At 40.3% G+C, this 18,393-nt stretch overlaps 1 protein-coding gene across 4 annotated transcripts in view; it reads left to right on the top strand.

The window, feature by feature from the left end:
* IL1RAPL2 (interleukin 1 receptor accessory protein like 2) overlaps positions 1–18,393 on the top strand; it is a 396,885-nt gene that overhangs the window by 278,267 nt on the left and 100,225 nt on the right. For all 4 annotated transcript variants that reach the window (XM_054840037.1, XM_054840038.1, XM_054840040.1 and 1 more), the window contains one exon: positions 6,291–6,365. In XM_054840037.1, coding sequence (XP_054696012.1) covers positions 6,291–6,365 — 75 coding nt within the window. The remainder of the gene's footprint in view (positions 1–6,290; positions 6,366–18,393) is intronic.

The raw sequence follows: 18,393 nt of genomic DNA, 5'->3' as shown, positions 1-18,393 counted from the left end.
TAGAAGATTTGAAACAATTTCATTAGATTCCCTGCATTCTGCTTCATATTTGGATAATTTTTCCTTTCATCATTGCAAATTACGTGAACAAATGTCCAGGAGGTACATCAACAGCAAAATTACAGAGCAGCAAACGTACTTCGAGTGCTTATCACAAGAAGAGGAACAGTCATTATCCACCCTGAGGAAGAAAAAGAAAACCCTTCCCCAGCATTTGACCAGTTCTTAGCCGCGTATGAGTTAACATTTTTAACCTTCTGCCTTCACCTCCCTTAGAAGAGTTACCTGGTCTGGAAAATATTCCAGCTGTGCTGAGTCACAAGAAAGAGGCCCTTCAAATCATAAGCAGCTGGATTTCAGTGCATGACCCTGGTGCTGACTGGCTTCACACGGGCAGCAGTTCAGGTCCCTGGAGCACGAGCAATGCCTGTTGGCTTAGAGCATGCCTTTGCATGGCACAGGGGGAAGGTGATCTGCATTAAACTCCGAAGTTGTGTTTAGCTGAGCCACTCAAAAATTGCAGTAAGAGACTTGTGTTCATTGTAGCAACAGCTTAGGCTGTCTCTCACCGTGGCTGCTGTAAAAGAAGTCTGACTGGAGTGGGGAGAGTACTGTGAGGCTGCTGCTGTAGGGAAATAGAGCTGGGTCAGATAACAAACTGTGAAGGAACTGGTGCTTATTGAGATGCCTGGTAGTTTTTCTAGCTGGTTATCATTGCTTATCCCTAAATAATGATATCCTAAGGCTGTTTGTTTTCAACTGCTTTGTGCTTTTTCAAGAGAACTCAATAGTGTGTCAGATTCATGTTTGAATATGGAATGAGAGATTTTTGAAACAGTAAGGCTGTGGTAGGAAAAAATGAGCCTCTAGGCTCTTACGCTGCATTGGTACTTAGAAGCAGGAGCTGCTCCTTCAAGGCTGTTTTCCTCTTCAGTTGGTCCTGTGGGTATCTCAACATTGCCCTGTGCAGCAAGTCATGCTCTCCCTCGTCTGCTAAAGATCACTGTGTAACTAATTGGAGAGACCAAATCTTTTGCTGGCCTCTTCTCTGCTTTTCTGAGGCATTTCTCCTGGGACAGTGTATTCCTTGTGCCTATGAAAAAGAGAGGCAAAAAGTATCATGTGTGCTGGGAAACAAAATGTACCTGGATGAACAGTTGCAGAGGATCGGATCAGTGTATTGATTTGTACGACACTGTACCTTTAAATCTCTTATGGAAAAACCCCATGACAAGTGTTGAAATCACAGCAACTTGATTATTGTTTTAAAGTTTGTGTATTAGTTTTTTAATGGGGTGAATATAAGCATAGGAGGAAACAGCACTTTAAGCAGCGTCTTAGCAGTCTGGCTGCTAAACAGCCTCTGGCCATGTCCACTAGGCTCTTATAGGGGGCACAATGCATTGCCAGGTGCCTCTGGTAAAGAAATGTCTTTCCAGCTTGTCATCCAGCACCTGTGACCTCAAGTGATGCCCCAGGTAACATGCCTCGTTTACCCTAGGACAAAGCACAGAAGCCCTGTGTGAGCCCTCTCAGTCTTAATTCAGTAGTGTGCTGTGTCAGCCGATACTTGCATACACAAATGCAGCCGAAGTTGTCCTGGCCTGTTCGCGGGATGAAATCCTAGAATGGCAAGTAAATGCAATGAAACCCCTTAGTGTGCTGCACTGTCAGACCTAGTATCTTGCAAAGATAGGCCTATCTGTATGTCTATCTGTGGCTGCAGGAATTGTTGCTTTGGGGAACTAATATCATCCTTGTTCTAGTGGCTTCACAGTGTAAGTATTGCTGCCTAGAGCAGCCCAGGGGCATGGCATGTTCCAAGGGGTCTGGGGGAAAAAAAAAAAAAAAAGTAGACATAGACAGCTCTATCCCAGCTCTCCCTGTGAGAGCTAATGAGGAATCTCCATATTTCTTTGCAGAAGTACTGCTGTACCTTTAGTAATAGGAAGAGTGTTTGCAGTGCATTTAGTTGTTTTAATTTAAAGTGGCTTTGTGGGAGGTGAAGAGTTAGATGAGAATGCATAATACTGTTAGCTTTATTAAAGACATGTTGATACTGTAACAGCATTAATTTTTTCGTATGCTTCCCCTTCTAGCAAGGCTGGAAATCAGAGTGCTGCACATCTATAAAACTGTTTTGAGAATTAAAGAAACTTCTCTTAGAGGAATGACCATTTGAATAAAGGTTCTTTGTGGACTTCTGTCAAACACAGAGATCATGAAAGATTAGAATCTCTTGTAGCTGAGAATATCTTGTACTGCCTTACTGTTTAAGAAGGACCAAAAGTGAATTTCATAAGGTGAATAAGTGATGTCTGACCTCTAAAACAAGAAGGGCTTTGTTTTCTGTAAACACGTATGACATTGGAGAGCCAGCAGTCCATTGCCTTCTGGACTGAAAATCCCTTTGGGCCATTTCAGTTCCTATGTAAAGTGCTCTGACAGGCTGCCAATTCATTATAACGATCACTCTCTAAGAACAATATGGTGAAATAAAACCATTTAAAATGTGACACGCAGGAGCACATTTAGAAAACATCCAAAGGCTGCAAGTAAAGTGAAGGGAAACAGGGGGAAGCCCTGGCCAGATTGGGTTGCAAGGGGTGCAGGTGGGAATGAACTATGAAAAAAACATTAAGTAAGGAAGGCTTGAGTACACTGGCACAGCATGGATGCAGCTACCCCAGCAAGTTTTCTCCATGTCCTACGATGCACACAGAGTACATTTTAGTACCAGAAATGAAAAATAATAATACAAGAAAGGCCTGAAGGTAGCAACAAAAGCCTGAGAAACTAAGGGAAAAAAGCTAAGAAAAAAAGTGTTGCTAATATATCAAAAAGTGAAACTTTGAGGCTCTTCACAAAGTGCAAGGGATCACACTCAACTGGCATGCAAGGTTTTGGGGGTTTGGGCTCCTCCCCGTCAAATTTCCACCAAACCAAAAGTTACGTCATGTATCAAGTTGTTTTGAATTGCACTCTCAAGCTGATCTCTTTCTCCATTTCAACCTTTACTTCTGAGGTCTTATGTGTGTGCTGAGCTTTAAACACATCATAATGTCTCCTGAAGGAGTCCTGGAAAGGGTTGGTAAGAGTCTGGGCAAAGGGCTTGATTCTGTTAGTACTGGGGTTAAATCTCAAAACCACTTTGTGGCCACTATGACCTTTCCACTCCCTCCAGCACATTTTGCCACAGGCCCATGTGGAAGCTGCAGCAAATAGCTGCATGTGTCTGGCAGTAGCTGTTCCGTCTCTTCTCTTCTCTTCTCTTCTCTTCTCTTCTCTTCTCTTCTCTTCTCTTCTCTTCTCTTCTCTTCTCTTCTCTCCTCTCCTCTCCTCTCCTCTCCTCTCCTCTCCTCTCCTCTCCTCTCCTCTCCTCTCCTCTCCTCTCCGTGCTGAGCATCCGAGGTACTCCTGCATTTAGATACAGGCCAGCATGTTACCTTCCTAAGAAGTCTGAATTGTGCACTTCCTAGGCAAAAATGCATTTTCTAGAGATTTTTTGCTAATTCTTTTAGGAAGTTACTGACCTCAGTTGCGCAGAGACAGTTAAGAACATTGTTAAATTTTTAATACCTTTGTAGAACTTCCTTTTCCTCTCTCCTTCCAGCAGGCGTTCTGAGGAAGTCTGCCTAGACAATATAAAAACCAATAAAGAAACCAAAACCAAAATTGCAGAAAAGCAATATTGTCAGGTTGTGACTCTAGTGACGAGGTTCCCCCTCAGCAGATGCGAGGGCCAGACAATACTACCTCTAATTTTCTGTGATGAGCTCAGAGAAAATGGCAAGCAATGCCTATGAAGAGTAGATAGCTAGCCGTGGGTTATGGTTCAACTAACGTAATTCTAGTCTACTGGCTCTTGCTTCTTGCTAACTTATTATTTATTGACAGGGGTTTTTCATGTGAGGAATTAGAGTATAAGAAAAGCAGAGCTGTTATACATGTTGAACAGAAAAATGTCAGTATTGAAAATATACTGTCACTGTTATGTTCCTCCTTACCAAATGTTCTGGATATCAGCGTATTTGGACTTCTTGGAGAATGTACTTTTTTCCTGGACTGTTGGGAATGAGCTTTGCTCAAAGCAGGTGTGACCTTCAAGTGAGAAACTTACTGTTTGAATTAGGGTGGGATTTGTGGAGAAGCTGGAAAAATAGTTCTCCATCTCCTCTTGGATGCAGTGAGATTTTATGAGGAAGAGCATTTCAAAAGCTTTTAGCAATTTAAAAGTATCCGTTGCTTAAAAAATCATCAGTGGAATGCCTTCCAAAGTCCCTTGGGTTTTATGCTCAAAACTACTACTTAGAAGTTTTCAGCTTTGGTTAGGATTGAAATTCCTTAAAAAGCAAGTAGTTAGATCGTACTTACACATGTAGGTTTGGCAGTACTTTCGTCTTATTCTCTAATGACATTCAGATGACTTAGGTGCATTAGCACAGCAAATTAATTATTTGTTTCTGCCAGACATTTTCTACTCACAAGCTAATCCCCAAATAATGGGATTGTATAGGTAGCCTTGATGTTGCTTCTGGGTCAATCTTGTGACTTTGCACTGGATGAGCATTTTTGAACTGCTGAATTCTCATTAACAGAATTTCCCATTTATCTCTCATTCTGAGCCCAGCTTGTGCTTTTAGTCTTAAGAACATGCTGTTCAAATCACTTTGGAGATTCCTGTGTTGTCCTTGTAGGTAAACTGTACAAGGAGTTCTTACAAACACACATGATTTTGATCTGAAATGTTGGCTGGCCACTTGTTACTGAAATGCCTATTTTACGATAAGCAAAACATGGCTGTAGCATCAGTGGAAGGAACACCATTTTCATTTAACTGGCACTGGGGAGGTAGATTGTGCTGACAATCACTTCTTATGGAGTTTTAAAAACAGTGTTAACTGTAAAGCAAAATCAAACAGGTATTTCTTTAATACAGTTTGTAATTTTCTGTAGATGTAAAAATGTTTGGTATGTTGATGATTTTTTTTTTGGTAGCAGAATAATTCAGCTACCTCCAGTTTTACACAGCTGTCACTTGATAGCTGGTTATCAGAGCCACATTAGTGAAACATGTGACTGCTGCTCCTCTGCTGCAGCCACTCAGCCAGCTTGTTTTAAAGCCCTGGGGAAGGTGTGCTGAATGATTGACTCGTGCTGAAGCAGAGTGGGGTGAGATGTCTCCCCAGCATGTCAATGGCTCAGGCTGAGCTGGGAGCGCAGGCTAGGAGCTTGCAGAGCTCAAGCTCCCTCTGCTTTGTTCAGGGAGGCCTCCTGCTCTAGCCATGGGTAACTTTCACCTTGGGCTACCAAACTGCTGGGTAGACTTGTTTCCTATTAAATCAGTAAGTGTTGAGGCTTCTGAGAAGATCAGGGTAATTTTGCCTTAGTCTTTTATTGAAAAATGCAAATTCATTGTACAAACTCAGATCAAATAATTTCAGGTGATTAATTTTAACTGGAAAAGTTTTGGGGTAATTTTAAAATGTTTAATTTCATGTGGTGCAAGATACTGTATTTGATTAAAAGCAGTTCTCCCCATCTCCAGGAATACTCAGTCCTTTATTTCAAGCTAGCCCCAACTTACAAAACCTATTTGGACAGCCTGGTGCTAGGTTCTCAAACCGGGCCATGAAGCTCACATCTGTAGCTGTGCTTTTCAGTGGTAGTATTATCTGTGACTGTCCCAGTGGCTGGAGCAGTCTCCTGGTAGGACCAGGCTGGAGTTTGTTTCCTCTCTCAGATGGAGATACTTCCGTAGCAGAAGGCAGGGTCCTCGCTCGGGCTTTGAGAAGAGGGTTTAGGTGCCCTAGCCAGTTGGGTGGGAGTGTAAGTTAGAGGTGAAGCTGCTGGGGTTCATCAGGCAAAATTATGTGCAAGTTTTGTTTGAGCATCTAAATACTGTTTTGGGCGAGCATAAAGACACGTTGGGACTGCTCATGCTGCAATAGATTTGGTTGGCATTTCAAATTAATTGTAACTTTGCAAAGTGATGGTATAAAATGTTTGATCTATTTATTATATGTAGATTAACAGTGAGAAATTGAGAGATTTTTTTGCTGCTTCGTATTACAAATGTAATTCTTGAAATGGCTCATTTCTGTTGAATCAGTGGGCCACCACAGCCACTAGGAAAGCGGTAACACATTGGCAGTGTAACAGCCATATTGTGCAATAAATGTTTACTTGTCATCAAGTGTACAAACATTTGATTGCTTACATGACAGAGCTTTTCTTTTGCAGTCATTGGTCTCAATTTTTCCATTACATTTTCTCATTTTGTTTTCTAGCTTTGCTCACAGACAAACCTCCAAAGCCATTGTTCCCCATGGAGAACCAGCCAACTGTTATAGATGTCCAGCTGGGTAAGTCCCCTTCTGGGAATAATAGATCCTAAACTTCCACTCTGGTAGCAGATGGGGAAAAAATGAAAGTGGTAAGAAAGGTTTAGTGGTACTGTTATTACATGCAAATCAATTTGCAGCTTCTCATTTATAACTGTAGAATTTACTGCCATGGCAATTTAAGGGAATGAACTTGTGTAACATCAGGGGATGGCAGTACTAATTGGTTAGATTGGGTATTAAATATAAAGCGCTGCTGCTCTTTTTGATATATGATTGATAGAGCAATATACGTCTACATTGGTGCTGTATTGATCAGTTGATGTTCACCCTACCTAAGACAAATATTCTCATAAAAGAAGTGCTGATTCCTTTAAAAGTTAATGTAAAACAGTGCATTTTCAGGTTGTTCTGAATGCTTACCAGAAAGGGCTTTTGACTAAAATGCTTGTATGCTTTTCTCACTCCTGTTATATATTCTTCTGTGAATGCACATCTCCGGATCTCAGCTGGCAGCCAGTATTTTCTCTCATGTTGAGAAACTCTAATGTTAGAGAGTTCTGCTAACTTCGGGGAGCTCTGGGGCATCTTGGTGCTGAAAGAACTGCTCAGCTTTGAAGTTCCAGAGGTTTGGGTTTTTTTCAGTGACTCGAAAATAGATTTCTAATTTTGAAAGGCAGAATTGGAGTTGCTGTTGAGGACTGTGGTGCCATGAGCTTAAATTACAGGAGATGCATTTCAGATGTAGATTTTTCACTCTGTGTTGAAGCTGTGGCATTTTCCTCCTTCTTGAGCTCGACTCTCTTCCTTTTACACCAAAGCTGGCTAGGATTCAGTGGTGGAATGGTGTTTTAAGGCAAGCAGGGTCAAAATGAAACATTTTAAGTGGGCTGATAAAGTTGCGGTAAAGCTGTTTGTTTGTTTTTGTGAAACCCTACAGGGTCCTGCTTGAGCTGAGTACAAAGGCACATCCCTGTTCTTAAACCAGGTGCCTAGCAATTTCAGTGAAGTACTTAAGATGCTATGAAGTATTTAAAAATGGGACTTGAATTCTTGAATGTGGTTGTTGAATCGTGGTGAGAATATGAATCATTGGTGACCTTAGCTAATCTTAAAAATTAGCTTTCCCTCATATACCTGAAATGACTTAGGAGGCTGTCAGGGTTTGCACAGGGAAGACAGCAGTGGATCTGGGAAGCAGCCAGTGCCAGATGAATTCTGCAGACGGGCACGTATGTGCATGTTCAGGTTCCCCTCCACAGGACTCGCATGTCTGTAGCTGAGCAGAAATTGGCCCTAAAAGGGGAAAAAACAAAAAGAGTCTGAAGCCATAGTCAAAAGCCCACCAGAATTAACAGCAAAACACAGTCTTTGAAGTTTAGATCAGCCTAAAAGGCTGAATTCAGTCTCCTCGTCCAACTTCTTAAAAGTCAACTTTCTAATGATTTCCTTCGGGAGCAAACTGTCCCAGCATACATCTGTGTAATAAAGGCACTCAAAGAGTACACATCTTTGTTTCCTGCATTTTTATTCTATCTTCATTTTCTCTTCCAAGTTCCCCTGTTCCATCAGGACTCTGTTGTTTTTGCACTGAATTTCTTCTTTTTTCTGCATGAAAACATTTTGTTCTGACTGATTAAAAAGAGGTTTGATTAAAAAAACCTGAAAACAAACAACCCCCTTCCTCTCCTTGGAGATATGGCTCAGTAATAGGATTCTGGAATATCTCTAGAGGGAAATATAAATCTTGCATCTTTATATGCTGGAGTGTAATCCATTAGTTGTCCCCCAAGATCAGGGAATTTACATGTGGTGCTTTTTTTCTGATATGTTAGTGGGTTTGGTTATTGCCACTAAACCATATTCATATTATGTGTGAAAGATTAATGCTGACGAAAGAATTTGAACTTATTTCTTTAACATACAATGAAGTTCATTCATTTCCCTCTTCATTTTAAATGGCAAATAGAGCTAGAAAATTCTCAGGGAGCACCTTCATCTTGTGGAGGCCACCTGCAGCTTTGGGCTGGGAGGCTGTGCTGACCTCTGCAATGCCCTGCAGACCCTCACTATGTACTAGAGCTTTGCAGGAAAGCAAATCATTTGATTGCAGCAAAGCAACAGAGGAGGAAGTTGTATCTAAGGTCATCTGCTGGAATCCTTTTTTGAAATCTTGTTAAGCTCCTAGGAGTTTTGAACAAGTGGTGTTCTTCAGTATTTTATTACAAATCAAAGCAAAGTTTCTGTGGTTTACAGGGCCTTTAGCCCATGGAGTCAAATCACCCAATATGCCTGTTTTTTCAGTGGTAGTACAAGTATGATCATGAAACTAAACTACAAAAGAAATGGAGTTTAATCTATCTACTTGTTCTGCAGAAATTATTTTAGATTTCTGTTGGAAAACTAATCTTTAAAGAAATAGCCGTCTTTGCTCTATAAGCAGAGGAGATTAATATTTACTGTCTTTATCCTTAATGATTAGTGCAATGCAATGCAAAATCTTCCTAGAAGTCTAGGCAATGGCCTAACTATTTAGCAGCTTATTTGACCTGATTGCAGACTTCAGTATTCACCTTTTGGCTTTCAGCTTTCATATGAAGATTCAAATGAAAATAGGTATGCACAATTCTTATTGACAGCGGATAAAAGAGTTCCTTCAGGCTTCAAACATGGCCCAGAGCCTGCCTTGTTCTTCTCAAGGAGCATAAATGTACTTTTTGCTTTTTCTGTTTTCCTCTGGAATGTGACAGAGATCAAAACCAACCCTGTCAAGGTTAGAGGGAAGCAGAAACTCGAATTTGCTTCTTTCTTGTTTTCTGTATTTGCTTGTGTTGGAGAAACAGAGCCAGAGAGAGGAGGGTTGACAGGAGGACAAAAGAGCATCCCAGAGGACTAGAGAAATAGTCCAAAACAATTTCACTGTCTCAGATGCTTTACCAGGTCAGATAATCACTTCATCTCTGGGCCGACCTAGAAAACAATGACAGAAAAAAATTTTATTGCTCATTTGCTGTTTCCTTTTCATAAAAAAAACTAAAACCCCCTTTTTATTTGTTTTTTAGCTCTTTGCATTGGGATCAGCGTAGTAATAGTTCTTGGTTGCATAGTATGAGGCACATTTAATCTTACCTTATCTTGTTTTTAACAAATAATGTTTATTCGTACCATATAGTATATGTTTTTGTAAATATATGACATTAATCTGATAATATCATGTTCTTCCTGAAAAAAAAATATATTGCTGAGTTGTCTTCATGACATTAAAGTCAAGTTTGATGGTATGAGCCAAAATATAGGGTCTTCTGCCCAGGAGATGATGTGGCTTTAGCAGAAGGCCTTAAGATCTGAAGAGTTTTGTGCCATAACTCTGTACTCCTCCTACAAACTCTATTTGTAAAATGTGACTGTCTACCATGTAAAGTTCTTAATGTGAATTTATTAAAGCTTATGCCAGCATGATTTGTAGTTGTTCAAAGATTCCTCCCCCTCCCCCCCCCTTTTTTTTTAGAGCAGGAACTTGCTGTTGCTTTGATTGACCGTATAAACCTAAACGTGTATACGGATTGTTTGTACAAAATCCCTGAGGTTAGAGAACTCCTTATGTGATTTAGAAAAGTAAAGATCAAAATCCTGGTTGGAAGTCTTGAGGCTGTGGTGCAGTAAGTTTTAAAGATCTATTACCTGTTCTCACATACAGCTGTTCTGACAGTAAGTGGAGCATGCTTTGCTGTAAGTCTTAAGATGACATTGTGGTATCATCACTCTGCTGATTTCTTAATTTATTTTTTAAATTCTTTTCCAACTAACTTCGTTCACTCTTAGAGCTTTGAGAACATGGAAGGAAAGATAACCAATCCTTTGTGATTTGATTAGATGATTACAGAGTATGTTTCTTCTCTGAACTAGCTCCTTTGTACAATTCTGGTAGCACCAAGGAGCCAAAATCTGACTGATACATAGGTAGCTGTGAGTTACTGCACTGCCAGCTCTCAGCTGGTGTAAAAGCCACACGGCAGGGACATAAGCATTTGCAGAAGAAAGGAAACACAGTTGTGCTCTGCTGATTCTTGGCTGGACAGGAATATCTAAGGATCTTGTAGGAGCTATATCTAGCTAGTCTATGTATAAGCAACTCCCAGAGTCATCTAGCTTGCACCATGGCTGCTATTTTACACTTATATGTTCCACAGAGTATCAAAAAAGCTAAAAATACAATATCAAAACAGAAGGTAAATCTGTCTGTTAATTCTGTACCATGTATTACAGAGACTGCAATGTTAGGTTAGTCTTTTCCTTATGAATGAGTGTCGTGGTTTAACCTGGCTGGCAGCTAAAACAACCACACAGCCGTTCGCTCACTCCCCTGTGCTCCCCAGTGGGATGTGGGAGAAAATCAAAAAGGAAAAAAAAAAAGTAACACTCAACGGGTTGAGTTAAAGACAGTTTAATAGGACAAAAAAGGAAGATGATGTAATAATAATAAAAGAATATACAAAACAAATGCTGAACAGCACAATTTCTCACCACCTGAAGCCAATGCTCAGCTAGTTCCTGAGCTGCCCCACCTCCTGGCCAACTCCCCAGTTATATACTGAGCATGACACCATATGGTATGGAGTATCCCTTTGGCCAGTTTGGGTCAGCTGTCCTGGCTGTGTCCCCTCCCAGCTTCTTGTGCACCCCTCCCCTCCACATTGGCAGGGCAGTATGAGAAGCTGAAAAGTCCTTGACCGCTTGGCAACAACTAAAACATCAGTGTGTTATCAACATCATTCTCATCCCAAATCCAAAACACAGCACTGTGCCTGCTGCTAGGAAGAAAATTAACTCTGTCCCTGCCGAAACCAGGATAGTGAGTTAGTTGAGACTGGAATGAATGTTTGAATGTTTGTGTCTATTAATTGAATACATCATGTATCATTTGCTTTTCAACTATGTACTGGTTTTGTTTTCAGGCATTTACTTAAGAAATGTAGCAGGAAACAAAACAAGAAACATCTGTGTTAATTCATTTACTGCACAGGGAAAATGTCAAGGAGTTTAACTCACTTTTGTCATGGTAGTTTCTGCTTCTAAAGATGCTGAGGAAAGAAAACATAGTTTATGAGGATTCTCACTTTTCCTAATAACTGACCTGTTCAGAAAGAAAGATTTTGTTTCTAGAAGATTTAACAGTGCAATTCCTTGGGACTAGTTATTAAGCAGATCGATAGAGCTACTGCAGAACAAGTGCAAGGGAATATACAAAGTTACATCTGCTAACAGGTATGGGAATAGAATTTTTTTTTTTTTAAGCACTAGCTGGAAGGAGTAATTTGGGAAGTGAAAATCCATGCATTTGCTAACATTTTTAAGATACTATATTTACTGTCCACAGTCTTAATTTTCATTGAGACCCCACTTCTCTTGTTGAAAATAAATAATAATGATGAAAAAAAAGATCTGCAAGATCTTTTGGAGACATCAATTTCCTACCAAGCCTGTCTATTCAAGATAATCCAGCAGTGTCTGTGTCTGTCATTACTGATTTGCTGATTATATTGTGCTTTCTTCATATTTAAAGATACAGGTATTTGATAAACATCTTAGTTGAATAGTGTGGTGATCTTCGACAAAAACCAATACAGAACTTTTGAACTGTAAAGTAATTCAAACAGAGCAAGTGGTTTGAGAATGAACTGGGGAAGTAATCCTCATTAGTATGTTTGCAGTGTGAAAAGAGCACTGATACTCTTCCGTGGCAAGGCTCTGCATGTTATGCACGTGCCTTTTGATTTGCTCTTTGATTAAATGATCACATATCATGACAACTCAGGAACGTAGCAGGTCCATATGAAAATCTTTAGGTGCTGGTAGCTACATGCTACCCTCCTGCCTGCCTTTTCCTCAGATCCCACCAGGCATCATTCTCCAGCCTAGGGCTCGGCAGGGGCTCTCAGATGGAGCTCTGGGTTTCTGTGAGCTGGGCCAAATCCAGAGCTTTGCACCTCTCTGAGGGCAGCAGCCCTCTCTCCCTGTGCTGCTCCTGGTCCCTCTGCTCACCTGGGGCAGCACAGAAGAGACAAACCTTGAGGAATCAGAGGTGACCTGACCCAAATGGGCCCTGAGTGAGCAAAGAGGCTGAACTGGGAGAAAGATGAAGCTGAGACCAAGAAGAAATGTCTGAGGTGGATAAAATTAAAGCTTAGAGGGCAAGGAGGAGACAGGGCTGTAGATTTTTTTTTTTTTCTCCCTGCTTTTTCTGTTGAGCTCTAGAGCTCTTGTCACTCTGTCTGAAATGTGGTGGCAGCCCAAATACACATTTGCAAGGAGTTCTCAGAACCCAGTGGGAGTGAGATCTGGGCACAGAAGTGTGCTGGGCTTCTGCAGCTGATGCCCGAGTCACCACAGAACATGTTCAGGCTGACTCTTCTGAAAGGATGATTAGACTCTGGAGGATTTTCCTGGGAATGTCTTGTATAGACACTATTGACCATTAAATTGGATGTCCCTTCTCTTGAGGTGAAAAGAAGGGGAGCGAAGGAAGGAAATCTTTTTCCCCCTCATTCTCTTCATCCATTCTGTGAGAATGCCTGATGTTTTTGATGTAGATCCCTCCGCCTTCCTGTCTTCCACAATTTAAAAGCTCTAATTAAGATAATTAACTAATACCTGAGCTTTGATTTCACCTAACAGATCAAGCTGTACAAAATCATAAGCATTTGAAACCAGAGCCTTGTAAAGAACAGCCTTGATAGGAGATGATATTACCTATATGTACACTGTATTTCTTCTGGTTGGGAGATAGAATAACAATCAGCAATACCTTTTTTTTTCTGTTGAATCCAACTTTTCAAGATATAACTCCTTTTCCTGGCAAAATAGTCTGTAAATATTACTCCTGTAATATAGTCTGTAAATATTATTAAAAATAATAGTACTTTAAATGGAGTAATGGCTTATGGTGCCCCATCCAAGTGGTTAAATCCTGCACTGAGTGCCCTACAGAGATGAGACTGAAAGTTGTTTATAGAGACTTAGTTGCTCTTTCCTTGTGTGAGGCCTGAGTGTGGGATGGGTGACAGTCTTGCCCGAAATCCTATCCTTCTGCCTTATTATGTCCAAGTGGAGTAACCCCTACCCCCATACCAGGGATCTAGGTCTGTGTGCACTGAACAGCAGAGCAGAGGGGAGGTAGGACTAAAGGCAGAGAAGGCATGGGGTTAGTGGCCGCTCCATCCCAACACCAGCAAAAATTTGATCCCCTCCATCCGCAGTTCTCCCATGCTGCACCTTCATCTCACAGCCATGTCGCCCGCGCACTGTTGCTGACTGGAAGAGTGAGCTGGTACCTTAACTGCTGTCCTCCACACTTTCTTCCAGCCATCCAGGGCTTTCCACTGCACCCGCCTCCTCCCACAGATAAGCTGGGAGATCCCCTTTCTTTGTACAGGAGATCAAACTCCACACACTATTCCCCTCCCTTCAAGTCTTGCTGTGTGAATGACCCCAGACTTGGTGCTGGAAAATCATTTCCTCCCAGCAGTGCAGACTATAATACCAAAAACTTTGTGTTCCTGCACAGAAATACATGAAGGAGCAACTTTCACTAGGAAATAAAGAGAAACTGGGCGTATATGCTTTAGGAACTGCCTTCCTCTGCAGCACAAGGGATACGGCTCTGCAGCTATTTCAGCCATATGTGCCTGTATGAAAAGAGGCAGGATTTGCATCTATTACAATCATTTTGTACCAATCTGCAGGGAATATTAGAGACAAATTGTCTGACATTTAGGTTTAGAAGTAGTTCCCTAAATACCCTAAGTGTATTACCACTAATGCTTTGATGCTAATTTGGTACGTTGTTAATATCCCTGCTTCTCTCAGGGATAATGGTGAAATGCTGTACTTCAGAGACTTGAGGCTGGGATCCGTTGTTCATCTGGTGTAAATCCACAGTTGTTTTGCCTTTTGTATGGTTAATCCAGATTTACATCTGTGAAGCAGAGAACAGTTTATTTGCACACTTCTTTCTTTTGTTTTAATGGACTTGGAAAGATAAGGCCAAATTCTGGCTACTGGGTTTCGTATCCATTGGGATCCACGGGATTGCCACAGATGTGTCAGAAAGGAACATGTGGCACTTTCCAAATTTTTCTTTTATACTTCTATAAGCTATTTATTGCTTATGTTGATTTCAGTGGTCAATCTTATATATATTCTGAGGACAAAATGACACTGTCTTTATAGAAAAAGTGATTAATTGATGTCAGAGAGATACCCTTGCAGTTAGGTTTGATACAGCAATACTTTAAATAAATCTTTTGTGTTCTTTTTATTACAAGAAAGTAGTAAAGAAGAAACACTCTGGTATGTCCTGGTGTACACTGCAATTGTTCAACGGCATTCATCTACGGGCATTAGCTAACTTACAGTGGTTTAGGAATGCCTCAAATCATCTTGCACCAGTAAAACTGTCTCTGACAGTGGTGTTCGTTGTGTGGTGGTGTCCAGAGCACGCATCTTTAGCACTTCACTGGGACTAAGCTGTCATTAACAAATACAACCATCACTTCAACTGCCACAGACATGCAGCTGTGCTGAGCTTGGCTAAAGGATCTCTTGTTTGGTTTCTAGATTTACTGCTAGATTTGTGTCTGAGAAATGGGCACAAGTTTGTTTCTGCAAAAATGAAGTTCAGCCCACGGGACAGAAAGTAGAAAAGATGGTCTTAGTGGAGAGCAGGGGATTAGGGCTGTTGATAAGAGCTGTGGGGTTTTTTGTTCTGGGTTTTTGGTTTGGGGTTTTTTTTGTGGGTTTTGTTTATTTGTTGTTTGTTTTTACCTTGGCCAGGAGTCTATGTCCTCTTTTAAAGTGACGATAGTACTTCTCTAGTTTCCAGGAAAGTTGTGACAATAAAACCACCTGGTATTGGGGAGTGCTCTGAGAAGGGTGAGAAGGAGTACAGATAGCGAAGGCTATGACCAGGATTTTTTCCTCGGGGACCTTGCCTTTTGGGTTCTGAGCCTGACTGCAAACACAGAGACACTTAACTGCACAGTCCACAGACATATGCTACTGTGCGTTGGAAGTCAGACAATATTAATGTTCCAGAAAAGAGAACCACAGGGCAAAGTGTGCACCATTTTCCATGCTTGTTAGAAACACTGTCACTGGAAGGACTTCATGTTCTGCCATTTTACATTCTCTCTACAGTGTTTGTCATACGAATGAGTTATTAGGCTGTGAATGCCTCATATATTCTGTAAATTACAGAACAGAAACATTCAGCACTACTATTTTGACCTTTTCAGCATTCTGTGATTTGCTGGGCATGCCATTCCACATCTCTTGTTTACGGCCTCACTAAAAGGTAGGGATGGAGCTGAGTGGGCAAACAGTCAAAATATAGCGGGCTGCGAAAGGTCAGGGTCATGCATCACAGTGCCGCTGTTCAGTGGGCAGTGAAGATTAAAATCTAGACTAGCCATTCTCATGATTTTTCCTTCTTCACTGAAAAAAAATAGACAATTGTACTTTGTAATCTGTTCCAAGGGCAACAGTGCAGAAAATGAAGAGTGATGGTATAATTTTTATTTCTTAAAATTTCAATATCGTAATGTCATGATCTTAGAGGCCATGAAAATCAAAGCTGTCATAGTTCTTCAAAAGTAATGAGATGGAATTCTACTCACCAAATCTTTGCTTCATTTAATCCATGTTTGATAAATGTTCCTCTTAACTTCATCCTCGATACCCTTGTGTTTGTGTCTGTCCTACAGAAACAAATAGCTTGTGTTAGGTAATTGAACTTTGACCATTAAAACTAGGTTGATTTACTGTACTCATGTTAGACATTTCAGTCCAATGAAGACCAAATAAGAGACTCAAAGCAAGATTTCTCTTGAAATGAAGAGATACCTTTATTACCTACTGAAGACGTGTTACGTGACTTCTTAGTACCCCTAATTGGCTGGAAAGTAAAAATATAGAAAGCAGTAATCTGTGGAAAGGCAGCAGAGGCATGGTTTTCTACCACGCATTTTTAGTTTAACAAACCAGCCTCACAGTAAATGATGACTGTAACTTTCCAGTACTGAGTATGTTTTTGTTATCTGCTTATACTATATGGGAAGCTTATTAATTTTAACATCCTTGGCCCTAGTCCCATGAACAAATGAATATGATTAGTCATGAAAACATCCACTGAGATTTCTTTAGTGCACAGTCAGGTGTGTCGTTACTTCAACTCGGAGGAGCATAGGATTAAACACTTAATTCTTTGAGCAATGCTTTATATTGCTCAAATACAAATTTCAGTAACGGTCTTGCACACTGCATTAATTAAAAGGCATAAGTAAATTTCATTTTATATCTAGCAGAGTCTAAAATGTAAATGAACTGCATATGCCACTGCTATAATCTCAGTGCTGAAGTTTGTAAATGGTGCTACATACTTTACTGGTCAAGTGTTACATAATTCTTTGCAAACTCAAAGCATTTTCCACATTTCACTGATCAAGCTCAGTGGTTTGAGTTGAGAATTTACATACTTAAGGTGCAGTAATTTTTATTTTTTAAAAAAAAACCATAACCAAACTGGTATGTAAAATGTGCTTTTTCACTGCTAGTGAGCTGAGTAAATAATGTATTCTGTGAATTTTGTCTCTTTTTATGAAGGGAAAGGTTGTCCATGTGGATCTTTCTTCGGATACATTCTCTAAGTGCTTCTGGACTTGACAGGCTATTTTGAATAGTTTGTTGCTAAGTCCTGAATATGCAGGATTTGAAAAGTAAAGCTGCTTTGACTGGGCAGGCTGATCAAATCAAGCTTTCTATTTCCTGATTACATTACTGTTAACTCTTTTTAATGATTTCCTGATCTGCATTGGTGAATTTGAAATCAAATTTATAGATAATATTCTGCAGCCTATCATTCAAATTGTTGCTGATAATAATTGCAGGCAGAAAACAGCTTTGCTGGAACATTTGAGCATTTGCCCCAAGGAAGTGAATGCACATAGAGTAAGCAGGGGGTTTCATTTGTAAGTGCGGTGGATATTTGTGGTTTAATTTCATTTGTATTCATCTGCCTGTCATGCTTTACTCACTTTGGAAACTAAGTTGTAGAGACTGCACCGCATGCAACAAGAAATTTCCTTTACCAAGGATCATTGACCAAGCGGTTTTATTTAGGATCATGGTTTAGCTTTTCTAAATATCATCTGGCAAAGCGAATAGTGTGTAGATATCAAATTGTTATTCACACTGTGGGCACGTTGCCCCTGAGAAGGGATCTGATGCATTTGAGCAGTTATTCAGATGCAGGCAAGCATACTACTTCTCTCAGTTTCAGGATTTCAAACCCCAGCATCTCATAATCCAGCACATCCCTTCACAGCCTGACCTCTCTTTTATGAAATGAAATCTTCTTCAGTCAGAAGACTCTTAAACAAACGTGTGATTTCAAACACCTAAATTTTCAGCAAGCATTTGGGGGTTATGAGCTGTGGTTTTGCTTTTAAAAAAAAAAAAAAAACAAAAAAAAAACAAAAAACAACCAGGAAATCCACAGGCGAATTACAACGTGTAGTGTATAACAACAGGCATGGTTGTCTTAGATTATTTTAGAATAGCTATTTAAGAAAACACATCACTAAGTCCTCCCTGGGAATTTGCAAGCATCTTGTTTTCTGTGCTAATATTATATCAGGTCCTTGGTTCACACCTGTCTTGTACAATATTCTGTGCCAACTGTGTAGTGAGGTGTTTTACCAATGTTTCTGCAAAACTGACCTTGCAGATTCTTTTTTTTCCTGTGTGATGTAAGGCTCTGCTAACTAACTTGTAAATATGGGTGTATATCATTGTCTTGTTTCCTCTTCCACAGTTATTCACCTTACAGTCTCAAGCACTGAAATCCCCTTCAGAGTTTCCATTCATCTTGTTTCTAAGACCACATTAATTAAAATTACAAAAATCTCTCAATCAAGAGAGCTTTGGGGAATTTCTGTGTCAATTAGTATTTTTGAATATAGATACTGTGATCCTACATAACCATCTCAAAAGT

The sequence above is a fragment of the Grus americana genome, chromosome 12, assembly GCF_028858705.1.
Source record: "Grus americana isolate bGruAme1 chromosome 12, bGruAme1.mat, whole genome shotgun sequence".
NCBI classification, from domain to species: Eukaryota; Metazoa; Chordata; class Aves; order Gruiformes; family Gruidae; genus Grus; species Grus americana.
This window is presented reverse-complemented; position numbering and strand designations above follow the sequence as displayed.